General features: G+C 31.7%; 1 protein-coding gene across 1 annotated transcript; it reads right to left on the minus strand.

The window, feature by feature from the left end:
* Nucleotides 1–91: 91 nt before the first annotated feature.
* On the minus strand, nucleotides 92–10,858 carry LOC115451399 (endocuticle structural glycoprotein ABD-4). Its single transcript, XM_030179696.2, has 4 exons — nucleotides 10,752–10,858; nucleotides 4,066–4,190; nucleotides 1,647–1,821; nucleotides 92–523 (listed from the first exon to the last, which is right to left on the minus strand). Exons 1-4 carry the CDS (start codon nucleotides 10,752–10,754, stop codon nucleotides 425–427), a joined length of 402 nt encoding a protein of 133 aa, XP_030035556.1. The 5' UTR covers nucleotides 10,755–10,858; the 3' UTR covers nucleotides 92–424.
* Between the last annotated feature and the right edge of the window lie 7,952 nt (nucleotides 10,859–18,810).

Here is an 18,810-nt window from a genome sequence, read left to right on the forward strand (position 1 = left end):
ACAGTTTGGATTGTTAAATTTAATGCTAATGAAAATTCTACACCCGTCATTGTTTCTCAGGATATCCTTGACTCGTAGAAAAATAAATTGGTAATTTTTAGTGCGTCTCTGGCACTGATTTATGCTTTTTATTAGGTTAAAAAATAAATACAATCATTTTATGAAACTTCAATCTATCACAGTTCAGTCGTACACAAATTTATTTTTTAAACATTTTTTATTGCTTACAAGTAAATATATTACAGAAGCAGGGGCCGTTTTGTAAAGAGTACTAATAAATTTTGCATCTATTTTGGAAGCTAAACGAATATTCGATGACCCTTTTCAAAGCGGTTCCTGCGTATGTCCGTGGGATATTTATTTATACAGGTTTGTAAGTAGCATGGGTCATTTGATCATTTGTAGGTCTCGTCGGGAGCATAGTTTAGTTCCTGGACTGAGGTGGTGGTGGCGCCGTGGCGAGGTATTCGAGAGCTTTCTGGATCGCTGGCGGTATCGGAGGTGGAGTTGGTAAATGTGCGCCCTGAAAAGAATAAATATTAATAGTACCCGATGAAAAAAGTAAAATGATCAAGGGAGGATAAAATAGTAAAGCCTCAGAAAATGGTAAGTGAATCAACACTGACACATTTAAAAAGATGCTAACGTTTCTGCACTTCGGTATTTTGTAAATTATTACCATATAAATACCAATAACTGTTCTGATTCATGCACCTTATATGTAAATACAGAGAAGTACTTATAGGTATCCTGTTAAATCGTCACTAGGTTTTTCCCCTACTATCTAATTTATTCTTTTATCCTTATACATATCGATGTTTTTCTTTCTAATCATGACCCAAATGACTAAAAGGAAACCGCAAGAAAATATAATGCTGGCTGTCATTCGCGACAATAGAGCAGCGAATATTGTCTTTAAACAAACAAAATACTGAACAATAGCTACTTAAAATGTCAAAGTTGATGTTTTAGCGCGTCGCGTTGAATCTCCAAGGACACACTAACTGTTATTACAGCTTACATCATCGCTATAAAGGAAATGCTAACCCAATTTTAGATCTAGCCTAATATTTATTTGTAGTCAATACATCAATATGTATTATATAAATATATACATCCTTGTTAGCTTAAATATAAATAGACGATGAGCAAATTAGTAAAGGTAGCATTTATGGAAAGCTATCAAAATAGATAAACATTATATTAGATATTTATAATGAGGGTAACACCTACACAAAAGTCAAAACAATGTACGTACAAAGCCTGTATTTCGATTTTAAAATTATCTTTACCTACAAAAATAAATTACAATAATTTGATAAAGCATGCGATGCGTTGATTTCAAGTTTTTCTACAGCAAACAATTTAAGAAATGATAATTGTCTAACATTTGGCTAGAGTACTAAAATATCCCTTAAAGGCGATCCTAAAGCATTGGAGAAACAAATATTTAGGGTATCGATATGAACGCCAAAAAACTAACATCTGCCATAACTATTACATATAAATTGCCCAAGATTTATATAGACATTTCTGGTAATTTATATTTAAATATAACCCCAATAGCTATCCCTTTCTCTAACAAACTGTTCGAAGTTTGATATTATTAAACAATTAGGTTGCAAATTAAGGTCGCTGACGCTCACCTCTGGTTTGAAACCGCCTTCATCATCAGCTACGTAATTCAGAGCGATGACAGTGCCATCAGGCGCGGTGTAGGTGAATGCGCCCTGAGCAACGATGACGTCACTGGCGTCAGGGCCAGTGGCCTTCTTCAGGGTACCTGTCTCCTCCGCCTTAATCCCATTGTCAGTCTCATAGCTGGAAATTAAAAAGGTAAAAGCAACACATTGAGATTTTATCAGATACATTTTAATTGTAATGCGAGGTATTAATACAAGGACGTAAAACGTCCTTATTCTAGTTGTACAATATTCTAGTTTGTTTCAACTACACATAAGTTCAATAACAAATATTTTATGACAAATAGACCTATTACCGTAAATATTCAGATATCAAAACAAATGAATGAGTTTTATTTTACCAATTTGTCGCCGGAATGTGATCGTGACCTCTATGCACACATGCCGTCTTGACATTCGGGGACGGTTAAATCAATGATAACAGGCTCGCTAATTATAAGACAATTCCTTAAAATTATGTCACACGAAATCCGTACGTTAAACTACAACGTAAGTATTCTAAACGTGATAAGTGAATTGTTTTAGAATATTATCTTTAAATAATATGCCTTTTGGAGCTGTTTTTTAGTCAAACCATAGTTTTGTGGCACGTTTCTAGCTACATTGCATAACAACAAATTAGATGATACATGAAAATTTTCTTTCATGATTCACAAGGTGATCGGTAAGTCCGTTCATTGTTTACGGTACAGTTTCATGAAATTGACACGTTTTACTGGACACGATAATTATGTTACAGGATATTTATTACATCAGGTACGAACTAAATTATGTCACGATATAAGTCTGATAATCGATTATAGTTTTTTGATTTGTTTACGACATTAAATTAAGCATCATTTTCCCGTAAAATACTTTTGGTACATTTTTTCTGAATAATATTCTTTATAACGAATAAAGTTTAAATAAAATTTTACGATTAACGACTCGGGAAAGCTAGCATGAGAAACACATTGTATTTTTTTAATTGTATATAATATCCTATATTATAATGTAGGGATAGTGCTCAAATATTGTAAGCGCATTATGCAATTGAGATCTTTCCTTAAAAATATTTTTACAACAAGAGCACAATGTAAATACATACATAATATATCAAACTTAAATGTACAAAGGGAATTTCACTTTCTCGCCGTTTATGGCTACATAACAATCAATTTAGTCACAAAAAATATTTTATATTCACATTTATAAAAGAATAAATAGTTATTACGATGACTAAAAGCTAAAATCTTCATGTAGCATTTACTTCATCGCCAGTGAGCCTACAGCTTGAAATTCTGGGTTAAGGACATCTGTCTAATTCGTCCTACATGTTACCTCACAATATATAAACAATGTTACTACTGATGCGACACCAATACTCAGTGATATTAATTACGCTTCATGTATAATTATAGTTATTCCAGTAATACTCAGTAATATTGTGATTTTGTAGCTAGCTTTGTTCGGGACAAAAACTTGTTATTTTTGCAAAGCGATGACATGATAATGACATATTGCCTCATAACAATAGTAATTAACTTATTTTTTTTAAATATATAATTGTTAACTTCTTTATATAGTTGTCGAAGAGATCATAGATTGTATATTTATCGAATGAATTTTCGGATTATACACTAAATAATAGTTAAAAAACTATTGTTAAGCTTTTTAAGCTCTAAACTTTTGTGATTATGATTATATGATTTCTATTGAAAAAAAGAACACATTTTACAAATCCAAATAACCATACACTATAAGTTTTTAATAATTTTGATAAAACTGTGTGACAAATGTTTTAAAGACATTAGAAATATAAACCACACAAGACAAAAATCAAAAGGTAAGGCATTAATTGTACAACAAAACGCTTACCCTCTATCTGACTTGGTCTCCTCATTTCATTTATGTTTCATTTTTTCTGCTTAGGCAAGTAACATACGTACTTTTAATTTTAATATTTTATTTTCATTTTATGTTATTTTAATATCATTGTTTGTTTACGGTCATAATTTAGATAGCCTTTGTCCTACTTTGGTATCCTTCATTTAGTGGTCGATAATGACTCTACTATTTCTAGAATTCCTTAGAAAAACAAGGAACTGTTAGAGTTTTGCCGTGCGCGTCAGTCCGTACACTCCTATGGCCCACATCTCACAGTACTTAATTTTATTTCGAAACAATTAGAATTAATAAACTTACAAAAATATATTTAAATTTTTAGCTCGCTAAGCTCCGTCTAATGTGATCTTAATTTTTTTAATAATTATTTACATATAAGCGATACTTTGATTACATAAATAATAAATCCTGTTTATAAAATTATTCAGTATTTTACTTGTCTAGTATGTAACTGAGGAGACACGATACTTAGACATACCTGAATCTGTACGAGCCATCGACCTGTTGATCAAAATCTTGACTGATGATCTGCGCTGTCTCATCGGACTTCTGTGGAGCCGCCAAGGCTGTCGCCGCTACGCCGAGCACGAATAACAACACCCTCTGGAATATTAGGAAACATATTTTGATGACTCAGGTATAAATACCTATTCATGATATTTTATACATATATTTTTTAATGGCCCGACTGGTCCCAAGTTAGGTACCACATAAATAGATAAATACTTTAATATCAAGAGTGAATAGAGTTATGACAGCTTTTAATTAGATGTATATACACTAGAATAGAAACTAGGTTTTTCACTTGCATTAGGTAGTAAATTAAGAGAAGAAAAAAATATCTAGGACATATTTTTGGTACCAAAAGTGGCACTGTAACAATTTAGCAAACTGATTATTTTTTGCTTTATCTGTGATGGCTTACAAAATATTATAAGGACAGAAATCAGTTTCTGGACACAAGTTGAGACACCGATATAAAAGTTTATAGTAAATGTGCCGTATATAAACTTTGCGAAGTTAAATATTAAATAAGTGCAGTGCAATACAATATGGCTAGAAATTTTATTTAACTATAAGAGTAGTAAGTAAATGACCCGTGCTGCTCCCCAGCATGATGTTGTTTATAACATAATTTAAAAATATGGCAATTTACCGTTCTAATTTGTAATGCATATGGAAAGTTAAGCTGAATGTTCACATCTAGCTTCGCCTGAACAACCAATTTAACATAAACCGCGCATTATAATTACCACCGGTGATATACAGAAAGAAAACTATGAAAACATAAGAAATGATCGAAAGAAAATTGCGTTTGATATAATTTGACAAATTTGTGCACATATTATAAAAAACTTTAGGTAAAAAAGACTATTAAGCCGGCTGGATGGAATGGCCGGATGGACTCATAATAGATTCGATTAAATACATATATTATTTTTTAATTAGTTCACCCTAATTTTGATTCATAGCAATGTTTTCTTTGGTAGCTCTATAATTATATGTCAGACAATATAAAAAAGTATAAATAACTCAATATTATGCGCTGAAGCTAAAGTTAAAACTTAATAATATTTGTAATCGGTGTTATAAACATTAGTATTGATAAAATAATCTCTACATAAACTTTATATCGAGTCTATATGTTTCAAGCGCCTACAGACTCTACAGAGCACGTTATCTTGCGTGTACAAAACTATTTAAATATTATTAGGCGTTTTATATTGATGTGACTTTTATACTCATTCGACATTCGTATGTTGTATGTATGTTATGTTTTTATATGTATTTTTTGCATGATTTGGCTAAGTGTTTAAAATGAATTATTATATTTTACAATAAATTGTTTATTGCTAGACTTTAAAAAACACAAATATTAGAGAGTCTTTAAATTCTATTTTATCTGCATTTGCATTAATATATTTTTCTCAAATCATTACTATAATAGTTCTATTATAAAGATTTTATTACTGATACTGATTCTATTTTATATATAAATTAATCAATTAATTTTACGTAAATATTATAACAACAAAATACGAAATATAAAAAAAATATACCGGATCGTGATTATACAAAACAAACTATATTTTGTCACTTGTATTGCGCTCTCTTGAATGTCAATTTAGATCACGTGGCACCGTAATTTGAATATAACATAAGCCCAGGTCCTAGCTTAACCGAGTCTTTTTATCTTGTGATGATCATCAACGCATATAATGCCAGAGGAATCGTGCCATCGTTACTTATTTACTATTGTTAGAAATGCCATTGTTTAATTTCGGATTAGTTAGAAGTAAACGCAAGACACGTTGGATGGACGTGGTACTCTTCTGCGAAAAGTCTTAAATCGTGCAGAACTGCGAGCCACACCCAGTGTTAAATAAAGAGACACACTGCGACGGCTTGCTTTTTTAACTCTCTAACAATGCAACTGTTTATAAAAAAAATATTTCCTAAGCTTCTATTTCACGTGAGTTTTGTTTGAGACTGCCATTGTCTCACACCTTGATCGAGCCCATTCATGTTGTAAACAAAAGATTCCAACGCGACTGCGACTTTATACTTCGAAGCTTTATACTACTACTTCTATTTATAGGTTTAAAGATGGAACAAAACAGTTTAGTCGACGACATGCCAGCTGTGTAGATAAACCCTTAAAATTTACTTAGTAATTGTTGCTACAAAACAAAGCAAACACAATTAGCTCAAGTGGCTCGTCAGTGTTTGACACGAAGCCTTCGCATGTCATTCATCTGACAAACAACTGACAGTTACTATTTTGAAAGAGTCGGGAATTGTTCACACGGTTTGTACTGGTAAGCTGAAATCAGGATTTTCAAGCTTGGAAATAATAAATCGGTTATTTGAGTGTAGTATGTAGACTAACTAGCAGCGTAAGAATAATGTGTATCCAGAATATGTTTTATTCCCAATTTTATGAAACAATTTTGTTCTTTAAAATCTTACTAAAACTGATCTTGGACGGTAAAAAAAACAAATCAAAATAATTTGCACATAACGCTTTTTTTCATGGGAAATATCCTCTTAGTTGTTCGCCCACCTACAAAAAACATCAATTTAGGCAATAAACAGATTTATGACATTGTTGCTATATTAACATAATAAAAAAAACAAAGTTTATATTGTGAACTTGAAAAAAAAACAAAGTCTATAATATAAACTTTGTTTCTGTTTATTTTTAAAAGTGATATAAAATGTAAATAACTTCTTTCGGAAGCTTATTGTAATATAATGATTAATTACCTTGTTTTTCAAACAAGTGACCTACAACTGCACACATTTAGGATATCGTAAAACGAACAAGAATCCCACAAATATATCTCAAATAATGAAGAAAAGTATCAGTTATTACTGATAATGAGACTGACAATAAACTCTTGTTTAATTGCCAACCTTGGTGGAAAGGTCACGAGACAAATTAAGCAGTACATGTCCAAATGGGTATTTAATAGACACTTATGTTGTATATTGATGTTCATGTTGTGTTGGCAAATCAATAAAATTTTGCTTAACCATCTAGACTCGATTTAGGTCATTGACGAAGATGCATGTATCGATATCGTGCGTGTCTATTTTAGTTCGTTGGTGTTGTTTACATAGCATCTTGTGTTACAAAGGTTGACACGCTTCGTGGCCTGTTAAAAATATCTCGTTTGAATCTAAGCACTCAATAAACTTATATTGGATTTATTGTTAAAATCAAGATCTGTGCGCCGGGTTTGGTAGAATTTTGGTGTAACAATCAAATGAGACTGTATTATTGTTGAGAATATTAATAAATTATTGTTGATTTTTACTTTAAGTTCTTAGATTTTGTCCGTGGGAGAAATCGCGAGTATTTACGTTCATAGGTAAACATTTGGTCAATTCTCTTAATATAGAGTATGTTGCCATTTAATGCGATCTCTAAATAAGTATTTTTTATGAATATTTAAATACTTTTATCAAAAAAAATATCCAAAAAGTCGTATCCTATTTCCATTCAAATCACATTAAAATTCTAAAATAAATGACATAATTAATATTTTAACACTATTTATAAACACAAAAACACTTCCTCTTTCCCAATTTAGATGGATAAAATAACATTTATACAGTTCAGGCATTTTAATGCTGAGATTTTTTTGTGACAAATCAATTATTGCACGATTTGGACATCTTTATACTATAATCAATTTTTACAAGTAATTTAACATGTAAATGGCCATTACAAATGAAGTCATGATGGGTTTTAGCTTAGACTTAACGATGTTATGCGACCCTTTCACAAATAGTATCTTCAGTACTGAGACCTGCTAAGGTTTACATCACATTCAGAGAAGCAAGAGGTCGCGGGTTGAATCCTCTCACACAGTTAAATGTTTGTGTAATCTGGTAGTATTTGTTACAGGTCGCACGAAAGTGCTTTGTTGAACTTCTGATTCCTAGACAATGAAGTCTAGTGCGTCGTCATTTTTGTATTTGATGGTATTAAACCTCATCTATATTGCTAAAGATATTGCCAATCCACTAGGAATAATTTAATATTTCCGTTTAATCAATGTGACTTTTAAAGGTAACGGTGAAACCCCATGAAAAAATATTTTACGTTACGTAATATAACCAGGTTAATCTGACTCTGACAAGGAAAGGTCAAACATTTCCATTAAATCTATTTTGTAATAACTTGGTACATCACTATCTACAAATCAATGATGCTTCACCACAACTGACCACAAAAGTGTGAATTGAAGGAAAATGTTGCCTTGAAGAAAACATTATTACCTCTTAACGGCGTCTTTTGTTATATGTGCAAATTGTTTTAGGAGCACCTAAATACCTGTGCCACGTCGCATATATGCAGATGTCGGCACTGTGAGTATTTCGCAAGAGTATTGAGTTGTGGGAGAATATGTCGTAGAATTCAAGAGTTACCTCGAAAACACAATGTACTACGTACAAAAACAAAAGGTGTGCACCTAATTAACCGCTCGCACGCCTCTCGCACCATCCAGAGGTGTATTGCGTTACCATTATATGTATTTACTATCGACCGCGCCCGACGTTGCCCGATACAATTTCTCTATCATAAATGTGGGGTATTGCCATACAATAAACGGTGAGAACTTTAATTTGTTTGATGGTAATTAGGACTACGTAACTCCCCTAGGTTTATTAATTTCAAGCCGTGAATTAAATTAGTTTACTTGTTTCTTAAGATTTTAAATGTGTTAAGTAGCATATTGCTCAGTGTCAATATGCTTAAAGTCAGAACCTAATCGTACACATTACTGTTTGATGGCAGAAATAGACAACGCATGGAAGTTAGACTGATTCTCCTATACGAGGATCTGCCACCTACGTGTATCCTAATCACAAGTGTAAATTCTTAATATTTCTTGATTCACACAAATACGTCTGAGGTTTCCTGAAATTACTGAAATTATGCTAATATATGTCATATTCATTCAAAAATACCTTAATGTTGCTTCAAGTTAACTACATTTGCTTTCAATATAGTATTTATCCTAGAAAATATGTAATTTCTTCTATCGTTTATATTCTATTACAAGTATATAGCTTAAGAGTGCTAAATTATATAAATTAAATGAAAATATTAGTACATAACTAAATAAATTCCAATTTCTAGTGACTAATGATATTGGTATATTCAATTTTTTTAATTTTTGGCACTAACACACCAGGACTTTAGGCAAAGGCGATATTCACACGGCCTATACTGTGATTAGAAACTATATAGTTGATTTTAGCACAACCATCGTTTGAACATGCGTGTAACTGTATGTCGCTTAAGTCATAATTATACGGAATACCTATGACTTTAAACGCAACGTTTTTTGTGCGTAACCGACTTATAAGTTTTATTATAAATAGTTTTCTATTCGCTATGAATAGTACAGGATGTTAAATAACTTATTTTTCAATTACCAATGGAATAATTGACTATATTATAATAGTCAAATAGTCGTCTATATTAATAGAAAAATATTCTAAACTATCCTTGTCAATATAATATGTGAATACCACTTTTAAAAACGAGTATTATGTTTTTAAGTATTTATGTGATGAACTTTTTTTTGTTTCACGAAATTCAAAATTATTTTGATTATCTTTTAGGTATACCTAATATTAAATCAAACTTTTTTATCCGCAGTCACCGTTTATTGTTGCCATGCGTGTATTTTCTGCGACAAATGAAATTATAGAGATGACATAAAAAAAGAATCCGAGGACTAGTAATTAACTTGAATATATTATGAATCTAGTTTATATATAAAACATCTATTAAATGGATGATGCGATCGTTTAAAAGTAATTACTTTTATGTCAACTGTTTGTTATGGATTAAAGCATGCATTTATAAAGCATATAGCCATAACACAATTGATATATTATAATGTTTTTTTTTTGTATTTATTCTATTTTTGATATATTAATATATTACGAAAAAAATCCAATTTAGTTAACCCTTATATGGAGTCATGTTGACCAAAGTTACTCTCTAATACAATTACAAAAATTACAAAAATAAAAGCATATAAACAAAATATTCAGAAATTATGTTTTTATAATTTTTGAGAAACAAGAAATTGCATCAACCTCGTTTAAATAAAATTCATTTGAAGCGGATTGCACTGAGCTTTATGGATATTAATGTATTGCTGTGGAAAAGGATGACACACTTGTCACGAAGGTAAACAGCGCAGTCGTCGGCAAAGGTTACCGTGGATGCAATAAATGCAAGATGCGTTGCATAAGATGACACCCGCGAACCCATGCCCTATCCACCAACTTTGGTCACGTCCTTAAAAACGAGATAATGCAGATGTTTCGATACTGATTAGGATGTTTTTACAATCACGTCACGGAAAATGTATTGTAATTTTTATTCTTGATTAATTTATTTAGGGGACGCAAACAGTAAAATTATTTCTTATTCCAATAGCACTACAATTATGAATAAAAAAAAAAGCAAATGCATTTTTTGCAATTAAATTGACTACATTTAAATATATCGTTAATTATCATAATTAATATATAAAGCTTACATGCGTTTTAAATCAAAAATTAAAAAACATATTAAAAACTACCTAAATTAAAATAAATATCAGGACACCTGTTTAAATAAATAAAACTCACCATTTTGTAAGTGCTGGCAGGAATACGTGTATGCTTGTAATAGTTCAGGGCAGATATCCCATGTGGTTGCAGTCGGCGACGTTTGCGCCGGATTGTACTTATTCGTCTAATCACCTGTCCCTTTTATAGAGACGCAGGTTTGTCTAACCATTGCATACAGCAGGGGGAGCTTGTACTGAGTGCATTAAACAGGGCCGCACTCGAACTTCACAACTATTTATTTTATTCGTATTCATTTTGCAGAACTCGTAATGTCCGTTACATTTTAAATTAAAGGTACATCATTTTATGATTTTTTATGGAAAATTAAATATATAATTCTTTAGTGTCGTAATACGCCACAGTCTTAAAGCCGAGTGAATACACAAAGAACTTGAATCATGACGTGAAAGAAAGCGGGCTTAACATATTATTTAGAACATTATCAATACCACTTTGGTGGAATATATAATAGCGTATATACTATGGATTGATTTTGGTCCGATTCCAAGGGAAAGCAAATTTTGTATAATAAAAACTCAATAAGAAAACATAACCAATGTTGATTCCTCATTACATTAGAATAGAGGCAGGAGCATGAGTTTCAGATGATAGTATTAAACAGCATAGTATGACATAAATAGGTATATATTACATTAATAATTATTTATATCCCTGAATTAAATATATTCTTACTCATTGCGATGCGCATTGTGTCAAATAATATTATATGGCAATTTTCATTATCATATTTTTTTATCAATATAATTCTTACAGTACATCTTAAGTACATAGGTGTTTTGTTTGTCTATTATTCACATCACGCATTTTTATAACAATGACATAAATAGAAAATAATGCAATCAAGCTGGCATTTAAAGCTTCCAAGTCATTGGTACATCACTTATTTTATTTACCATTGCAAAGTGTATTAGTTATTCTTGTTTGTTTACTTAAGAATTCAGAATGAAGATGACATTTTTTATTTCTTAGCTCTTATATGGACATTGAAAGACCTACTGTATTTTCTTTGTTGAAAAATTATTCCGTAATAATTAATGCTATAATATAATTAATTTATCACACATTACCATCAATTAGCATGATATATTAATAATATTGCCATGAATACCATCCATTTTCTATTTGATTTTTAGATTAAAATTATTAAAGGCACCAATATTTTCGTATTTTAGTAGACATATGTTAATATAAATAAAATAAATACGGTAAATGACAGACAAGAAATCCAAGTACTTAGAACTCATCCGCCATTCAAAGTTGTCACGCAGTTCGGCTCTTTCTTGCAACATTATCTCGTTCAGGTACAATAGAATAACTATCAAGAGTCTCGTAAAACGCCTAACCAAACCCAACACTTAAATGGTACGCACGCTTTATGTCAAATGCATTGCCAACTGCACCTAGAGGATGCCACTGTGTATGGTATTTTACAATTTTATTTACACATAGATTTGCTAACTGCGCTGACACATAACTCCGTATTAACTACAAACAACTTACAAAAAGGTGTGCCGCTAATCAGCTTGCTTTGTGACAGTGAGAAGCCTGTTTAATTTTATTTGTGGTGTTTGAGGTGCATTTTTTTAGTTTACCAGTTTGTAAAGATCTTTCTATTATAATTTATAAAAAATATACGCATCAATATACCACGAAAGTGGTCATAAAAAGTTGATTGAAGATAGCTCTATCAAAATAAATAATGAATATTTTTTAACTAGTAAATTAAGATGTATTTTTGTTACAATACTATTACTCTATTCAACTTTTTACGATATTTTTTGCTAAAGATTGCTGCCATGTGCTGTCATAGAAACAAAATTAATGAATCTCTCAGACATAATATCTTGTTAGACAGATAATAATAGTTCAGTAATTTTACGATCATCAAAAAGTTTTTACCTTTTCAATTTACAAATTATTAAGTTATTTTGAATTGTATCTTTATTTCACTGATTCACCTTGTCTTATTGAATGTATTTGGAATTTAAAATATATTGTACTATTGTGTTATCTGGTATCCAAAAGCGACACGTCTCCTAACAAATTATCTAAATTTCCTACATGGAAAATAAATTATCTGTGATTGCTACATGTTTCTTTATCTCAGAAATGGACTTTCATTTCGGAAAGGTCCAATACGCAACTGCCGCCTGGGACGAGAAATTTATATGTGTGCACAATATAAATATTACTAGGTACTGCCTGTGGGTTCGGCCGCATTTCCGCTACAAAAGACCCTAAAATACTGTAGTGATTTTAGCGCCAGCGCCTTCTATTTACAAAATTACTACACTACAACAGGAATGTAGTAATAAAAGATTAAAATAATTCTAGCCCTTCGTTATATATGGAAACTAGCTTTTGCTCGCGGCTTCGCCCGCGTGAAGGAGTTTTCCGGGATAAAAGTCCACTGTATGATAAAAGTCTTGCTACATATTTTCCCGGTGCTGATAGGTTCAAACCAATTTTATCCCCATGGGGATTGAATTTATCAAAATCCTATTTAAGCGAACGTCTTCATCATAGTAGATCCAATCTTTAATTTTAGTTCAATCAGTCGAAAATCTAAGAAGTTTCGTACAAACTTTCATCCCCTATTTTATCCCCTTGGGGGTAAAATTAATCAAAATCCTTTCTTAGCGGATGCCTACGTCATAACATCTACCTTCATGCCAAATTTCAGCCCGATCCGTCCAGTGGTTTGGGCTGTGCGTTGATAGATCACTATGTCAGTCAGTCAGTCATCTTTGAGTTATATATATTTAGATGGACTATATTACATGAAAAATTAAAAAAAAAAAGAATCATTAAAAAAAAGAATAAAACGCGTCAATATAATATTCGCACACTCAAGTGCGTAGAACCAAATTTTATAGGTCAACGGATCAAATTTGAACAATAAAACTATTATAGTATTGTTTCGTGCACAAAAGACAATTATATTAAGTCTATGCGAATTCCAGTTGGGAGGTTAATCACATTACTCCACTAGATGCGTGATTAGAGGTATCTTTTTCACACAGTCCGCTCGTTTGGCTAAACTCCCTCCCTTTCTGTATCGCGATGAGGTCGTGTTGTCAAAGTATCTTCGAATAACGTTAGCCGAACCTTTTAAATGGCTATTAAACATAAATTAAACGCGTTTTACGATCATATCATTTCTCAAAAATTTTATAGTGATTATTTTATGTGTTTTTTAATTTATGAAGTGCTATTGTAAAGTTTACAGCGCAAAATTGTATGAATATTAATATATTTATAATGATTTGTCAAATAAATAGTGAAACTGAGATATTAAATGGCATATTATTTCTGTGTTGAATATTTTATATTCTTAAACGTATTTATTAACAGCACGAATAGGCTTTCTCAATGGAGAGAGTATCACTCTCTAGTAAGGCCGCCATAATAGTTTCAATGTAGTTGCCCTCGTAAGTGCGATAGTAGCTGAGACGCTGTTAGGTTAACATTAGCATCTGAAGATCGCTGCTACCTAATAAACAGATTTCAACAACATCACAATGATATTTTAAGATTCAGTAAATGACGGATTTTGAAAGCTGACTTTTATTAATTAAGCACCGTAACAGTTGATTATAAGAAGCCTTCAAATGATAGCTCACGTTTGGTTCTCAAATAGTTCAATTTCCTAAATTCTTACTTAAGATCCTACTCAAAAGTGAGGTTTTTTTTATTAATATGGCCCATAGAAAACCACCGCAAAGTGGCAGCTTTTTGCATTTCGTGTGATGAGTGATACTTCCGGACGCCAACCGCTCTTCTCTACCCTAATTCCCATTTGAGATGTTCCCTTTGGTTTAAAGCCGTTATCGAATTCTTGAAATTTCCGTCATTGTTTGCCTTTATAGGCGATTGAGTTCACATAACATCAAGTGACCAATTTATTCATTTATCGTATGTAAAAAAATGTGATTATATTAACTTTAATGGTATTTCTATTGAGTTAATGAATGCATTTAAAGCTCTAACGATAAACACTACAAGGATAACATAGTTACCACCGTACGTAATTGTTTTATTCTTTCATTAGATGACATACCTGTAATTAATTTAAATACTACAACGGAGGCAATAAGTAGTTTTGCTTGGTATTACAACACATGTTCTAATGATTTAAAACAGTGGATCTTTATATGCCATAATAGAAATACTTACTCGGAAAGATTTTTTATTGATTTTCACCGTTCTGTTTCGAAACGTCTCAATCTTTCTCGGAGTACTGATTTTGATTGTTGAATTTTGTTCATTAAACAACGCCGACTCAGCTGAGAACAGCCTCTTAAATAATACTTATATTATAGTTCAATACATTAAATGACTACTTAAGATGATACTCAAAGGTAAGATTGATAAATGAATATGGCTCTTACTACTATGAAGTAGACTGAGCGTGTATGATCAATTAAAGCCGGCAATATTATTATCAGTATTGGATTGAAATGTTTTTAATCCAACCACTTCTTCATAAAATCAAAGTTTTGTCAATTAGGATCGTAACCGTGGAAGCAACTATTAGTATCGTCGTATTTATATGAAAACAAAATGTTCACAGCTTGTTCACATTATGTGTCATGATGCTGGTACAAAAAATGTCTGCGCAGCGCATTAATGCATTGTTGATAAGACCCTAATGGAACTATACATATGCAACTACCGCTTACGTTAACAATATGTATATTCAATTAAAACAATAATCATCAAAATGTGCATAAATTCCAAAGTTATGCGTTTAATTGATGCAAACTATAAATGACATACCAACGGTAAAGTACCAATATCGCAATCGGAAATTCATTTTATTACAAATTTAAATTTAACGTTAAAAATTTAATCGTACTTCTGTTAATAACAATATATATTTCTTTAGAAAAAACTTAAAATAATTGTCACGAAATTAAGTATTTTTTGTGGACAAAACGTGGACGTAACAATTTGATTTTACTATTAAATACTTAGTAGCACTTCGATATTGTATATGGATACTGCAAAACTGTGTGTGCAGAAACACGCGGTTGATACGTGTTCAAAATATATAAATTATGTTCATCGTCACTTTAGTGATCAAATATATCGCGTGTAATATTCCAAATAAATCGGAGCATACCAGAATAAATTTAACATGTTTTCTTGTTTTAAATGTAATTTTTAAGACTTTTTTACCTTCTATATTTATTGATAATATAAAGCATCTTTGGGAGTGGCGTTTTATTTTACATAAAATTATAATTCAAGGATTTTTTTAGATTAGCATCACTGCACTATTTTTCGCCATTCTATGTTATCGCTTATTGTAATAATATATTGAATTAATAATCATAGACTCTTAATGAACCGTTTCGAATATTATTATGTGATAGTTTGGATTGAATCAAAGACTAAAATGTATTAGATTATGGTCGACGTACAGGGTCACAAGGAAATTCTTTATTCAAATCATACCGACTTGACTACAAATTATATTCTCTAGGGAGATATGCTGCATGTTTTATATTTAGATGATATACTGTACAAACCGCAAGAAGGAAATACTATTCATAGTATCAATAATCATTCATAAATGTCTAATTTCAATCGTCTATTTAAATAACCAGCGTATCATTTACTTCAATGCTCAAGGGTTTATTTGTGTTTATGATATCAAATTACGAACTAAAGGCTGTGGTTAACCCTGCATGTAGAAAAGGCTTATGGAGAAGGATACACTCATAATATTACTGATGCGGCGTGTATAAAACTTATAATACTTGCATAATTAGTCTTTTCAACAAGTAGAATTGTGAAAGCACTGTTATATTCCATTCTATAGTCCGTGTAATTACTGGCAACCAGGAAAATAAACTATATCTCAGGGTGACGAGCACTGTCCGGTCGTGCGTTTTAAAGTGCTGTGTATGAAGTTTTGCTACTGGAAATCCGCGGCACATTCCATCAGACGAGCGATCTTATATCTCGGTAATATCTACAGACTAGTTTTCTTGCTAATTTATTTAATTTTATTATGTCGTTCGATAAATTCATCATTAAGTTTACGAGGGCATCAAAGCAAAGACTCGATTAGTGCCATTGCCAGCAAAAACATCCCTAAGTACTTATATGTTGTCGATAAATGAATATTAATAGTCGGAGAAGCGCCGCTCACTGCACTCACTGACGATAGTGAGGACGTCTTTAGTCTTTACAGAAATATATTGTATTTTTCCTGACATACCTTTCAATTAATGCTGTATTTTATTTTAGCAGTAGCGAATCAGAGTGCTGTTAGAAATAAATGGATGAATACATTTTAAATGGAATTGATACTCCGATTCTGGGACGATACATTAATTAAATAACATCAAGTGTATTTTTTTTTTTCATTCGTTAACAGTGTTTTGGTGTGTTCCACCCAGTTAAGGTTAAGGTTAAACAGCACAACTCAACAACTCTCCAAATGTACCAAGAGAATGTATGTGCACTATAGTTGATTTATTTTTTAAGTCAATAATTAATTATACAGTAAATCCAGATGTACAAGAGATGTCCATGTGTTAGAGATAGCCTCGAACTAGAAGCCGAAGTAGGGGTGTCTTAACAAATTTTCATGTCGACTCATGAGCCAAACGTTGCGTGATACATTTTGTCGTTTTTTTGTTGCGCATAAAGAAGAGATAAACGTATCTATTTAGCAGCCTCAGTTTGCTCCGAGCCAAGGCCACTCGCTCTAAGGCTCATACACGTAGCTTTACACAGTGTTTTTCTAAGTTTTATACCGTATGAGCAATATAACTAGCAACATCTTAATCACTAATAGCATCATTTATCTATCATCATGTCTATCAAGAATGTTGATTAGTTTTCCTTTTATGTTAGTAGCATAAATTTTAATAAAATTTAACATTCGCTAATCTAAAAATCGCTTCCTGATCTTAACAGAAATTAACAAGTGACTGAATTGTGCACAATTCGTATACTTCTTCTTCAGCATGATAAGGGGAAATGTAGTGATTGAAATTATTAAAATATTTAAGTGATACTGAATAAAGACCTACGTTATATACAGAGCATTTAAAGGTTACAGAATACAGTTTTTATCTATACTTATAATAAATCTGTAGAGAGGTCAATTCTGTACATGAAATATATTTCCAAAATAACTATCAGGGGATGATGAGGGATCGATACTGATGCCAAAAATGCAATTAGTAAAATTTATGTCTGTCTGTCTGTCTGTATAACCGTTATAGAAACAAAAACTACTCGACGGATTTTAACGAAACTTGGTACAATTATTTGTCATACTCCTGTGCTGGTTATAGTATACTTTTCATCACGCTACAATTAATAGGAGCAGAGCAGTGAAGGGAAATGTTGGGAAAACGGGAGAAGTTACTCCATTTTTTAAGCTTCCGTCGCGTGTGCAACCTTAATGGTTAAAGCTACACAGAAATCATGTATGACGGAAATGTTCTCCTTAAAATTATATAAAAAATATCCCACGACAGCATATGTCTATCTTTTATAGTTGACTCACAATAACACGTGTAACTCCCGATAGCTTAGCAGTTCGAAGCTTTCTCATTATATTTGTCTACTCTTACGTTTATAACACTCTCAGTCATCCCTAATTAAAAAAGTTAACATTATTAAATATTCCATAAAAAAGAATCATAGAAATCGGTATAGAAACACCAAAGTTATACATGAAATACGCTAATAATAAGCCATCATGCGTGAATACTGAATCATGCTATAAGAATTATTTTTGTACATATATAAGGTCGCGAACGCACAGGCAGGCGGCTTGCTTGGCACCTAGAGGCTAGCGAATCACCTAGCGAGTAGCTTCGTAAAACGAACATTCTTGAATGTTCGCGACCGGCTCCAATTTTGAAGTCCGAAATCCACGCGGGCGAAGCTGCGAGCAGAAGCTAGTTTTGAAATAATATAATTATTTTCCTTAAATTGGCGACCCTTGTTAGAGCAGCATTTTATCAGATAACGATAGATATTTCTAGAAAACGTAAATATTTTTTTGATTTAACAATAAAATCATTCG

The sequence above is a fragment of the Manduca sexta genome, chromosome 26, assembly GCF_014839805.1.
Source record: "Manduca sexta isolate Smith_Timp_Sample1 chromosome 26, JHU_Msex_v1.0, whole genome shotgun sequence".
NCBI lineage: Eukaryota > Metazoa > Arthropoda > Insecta > Lepidoptera > Sphingidae > Manduca > Manduca sexta.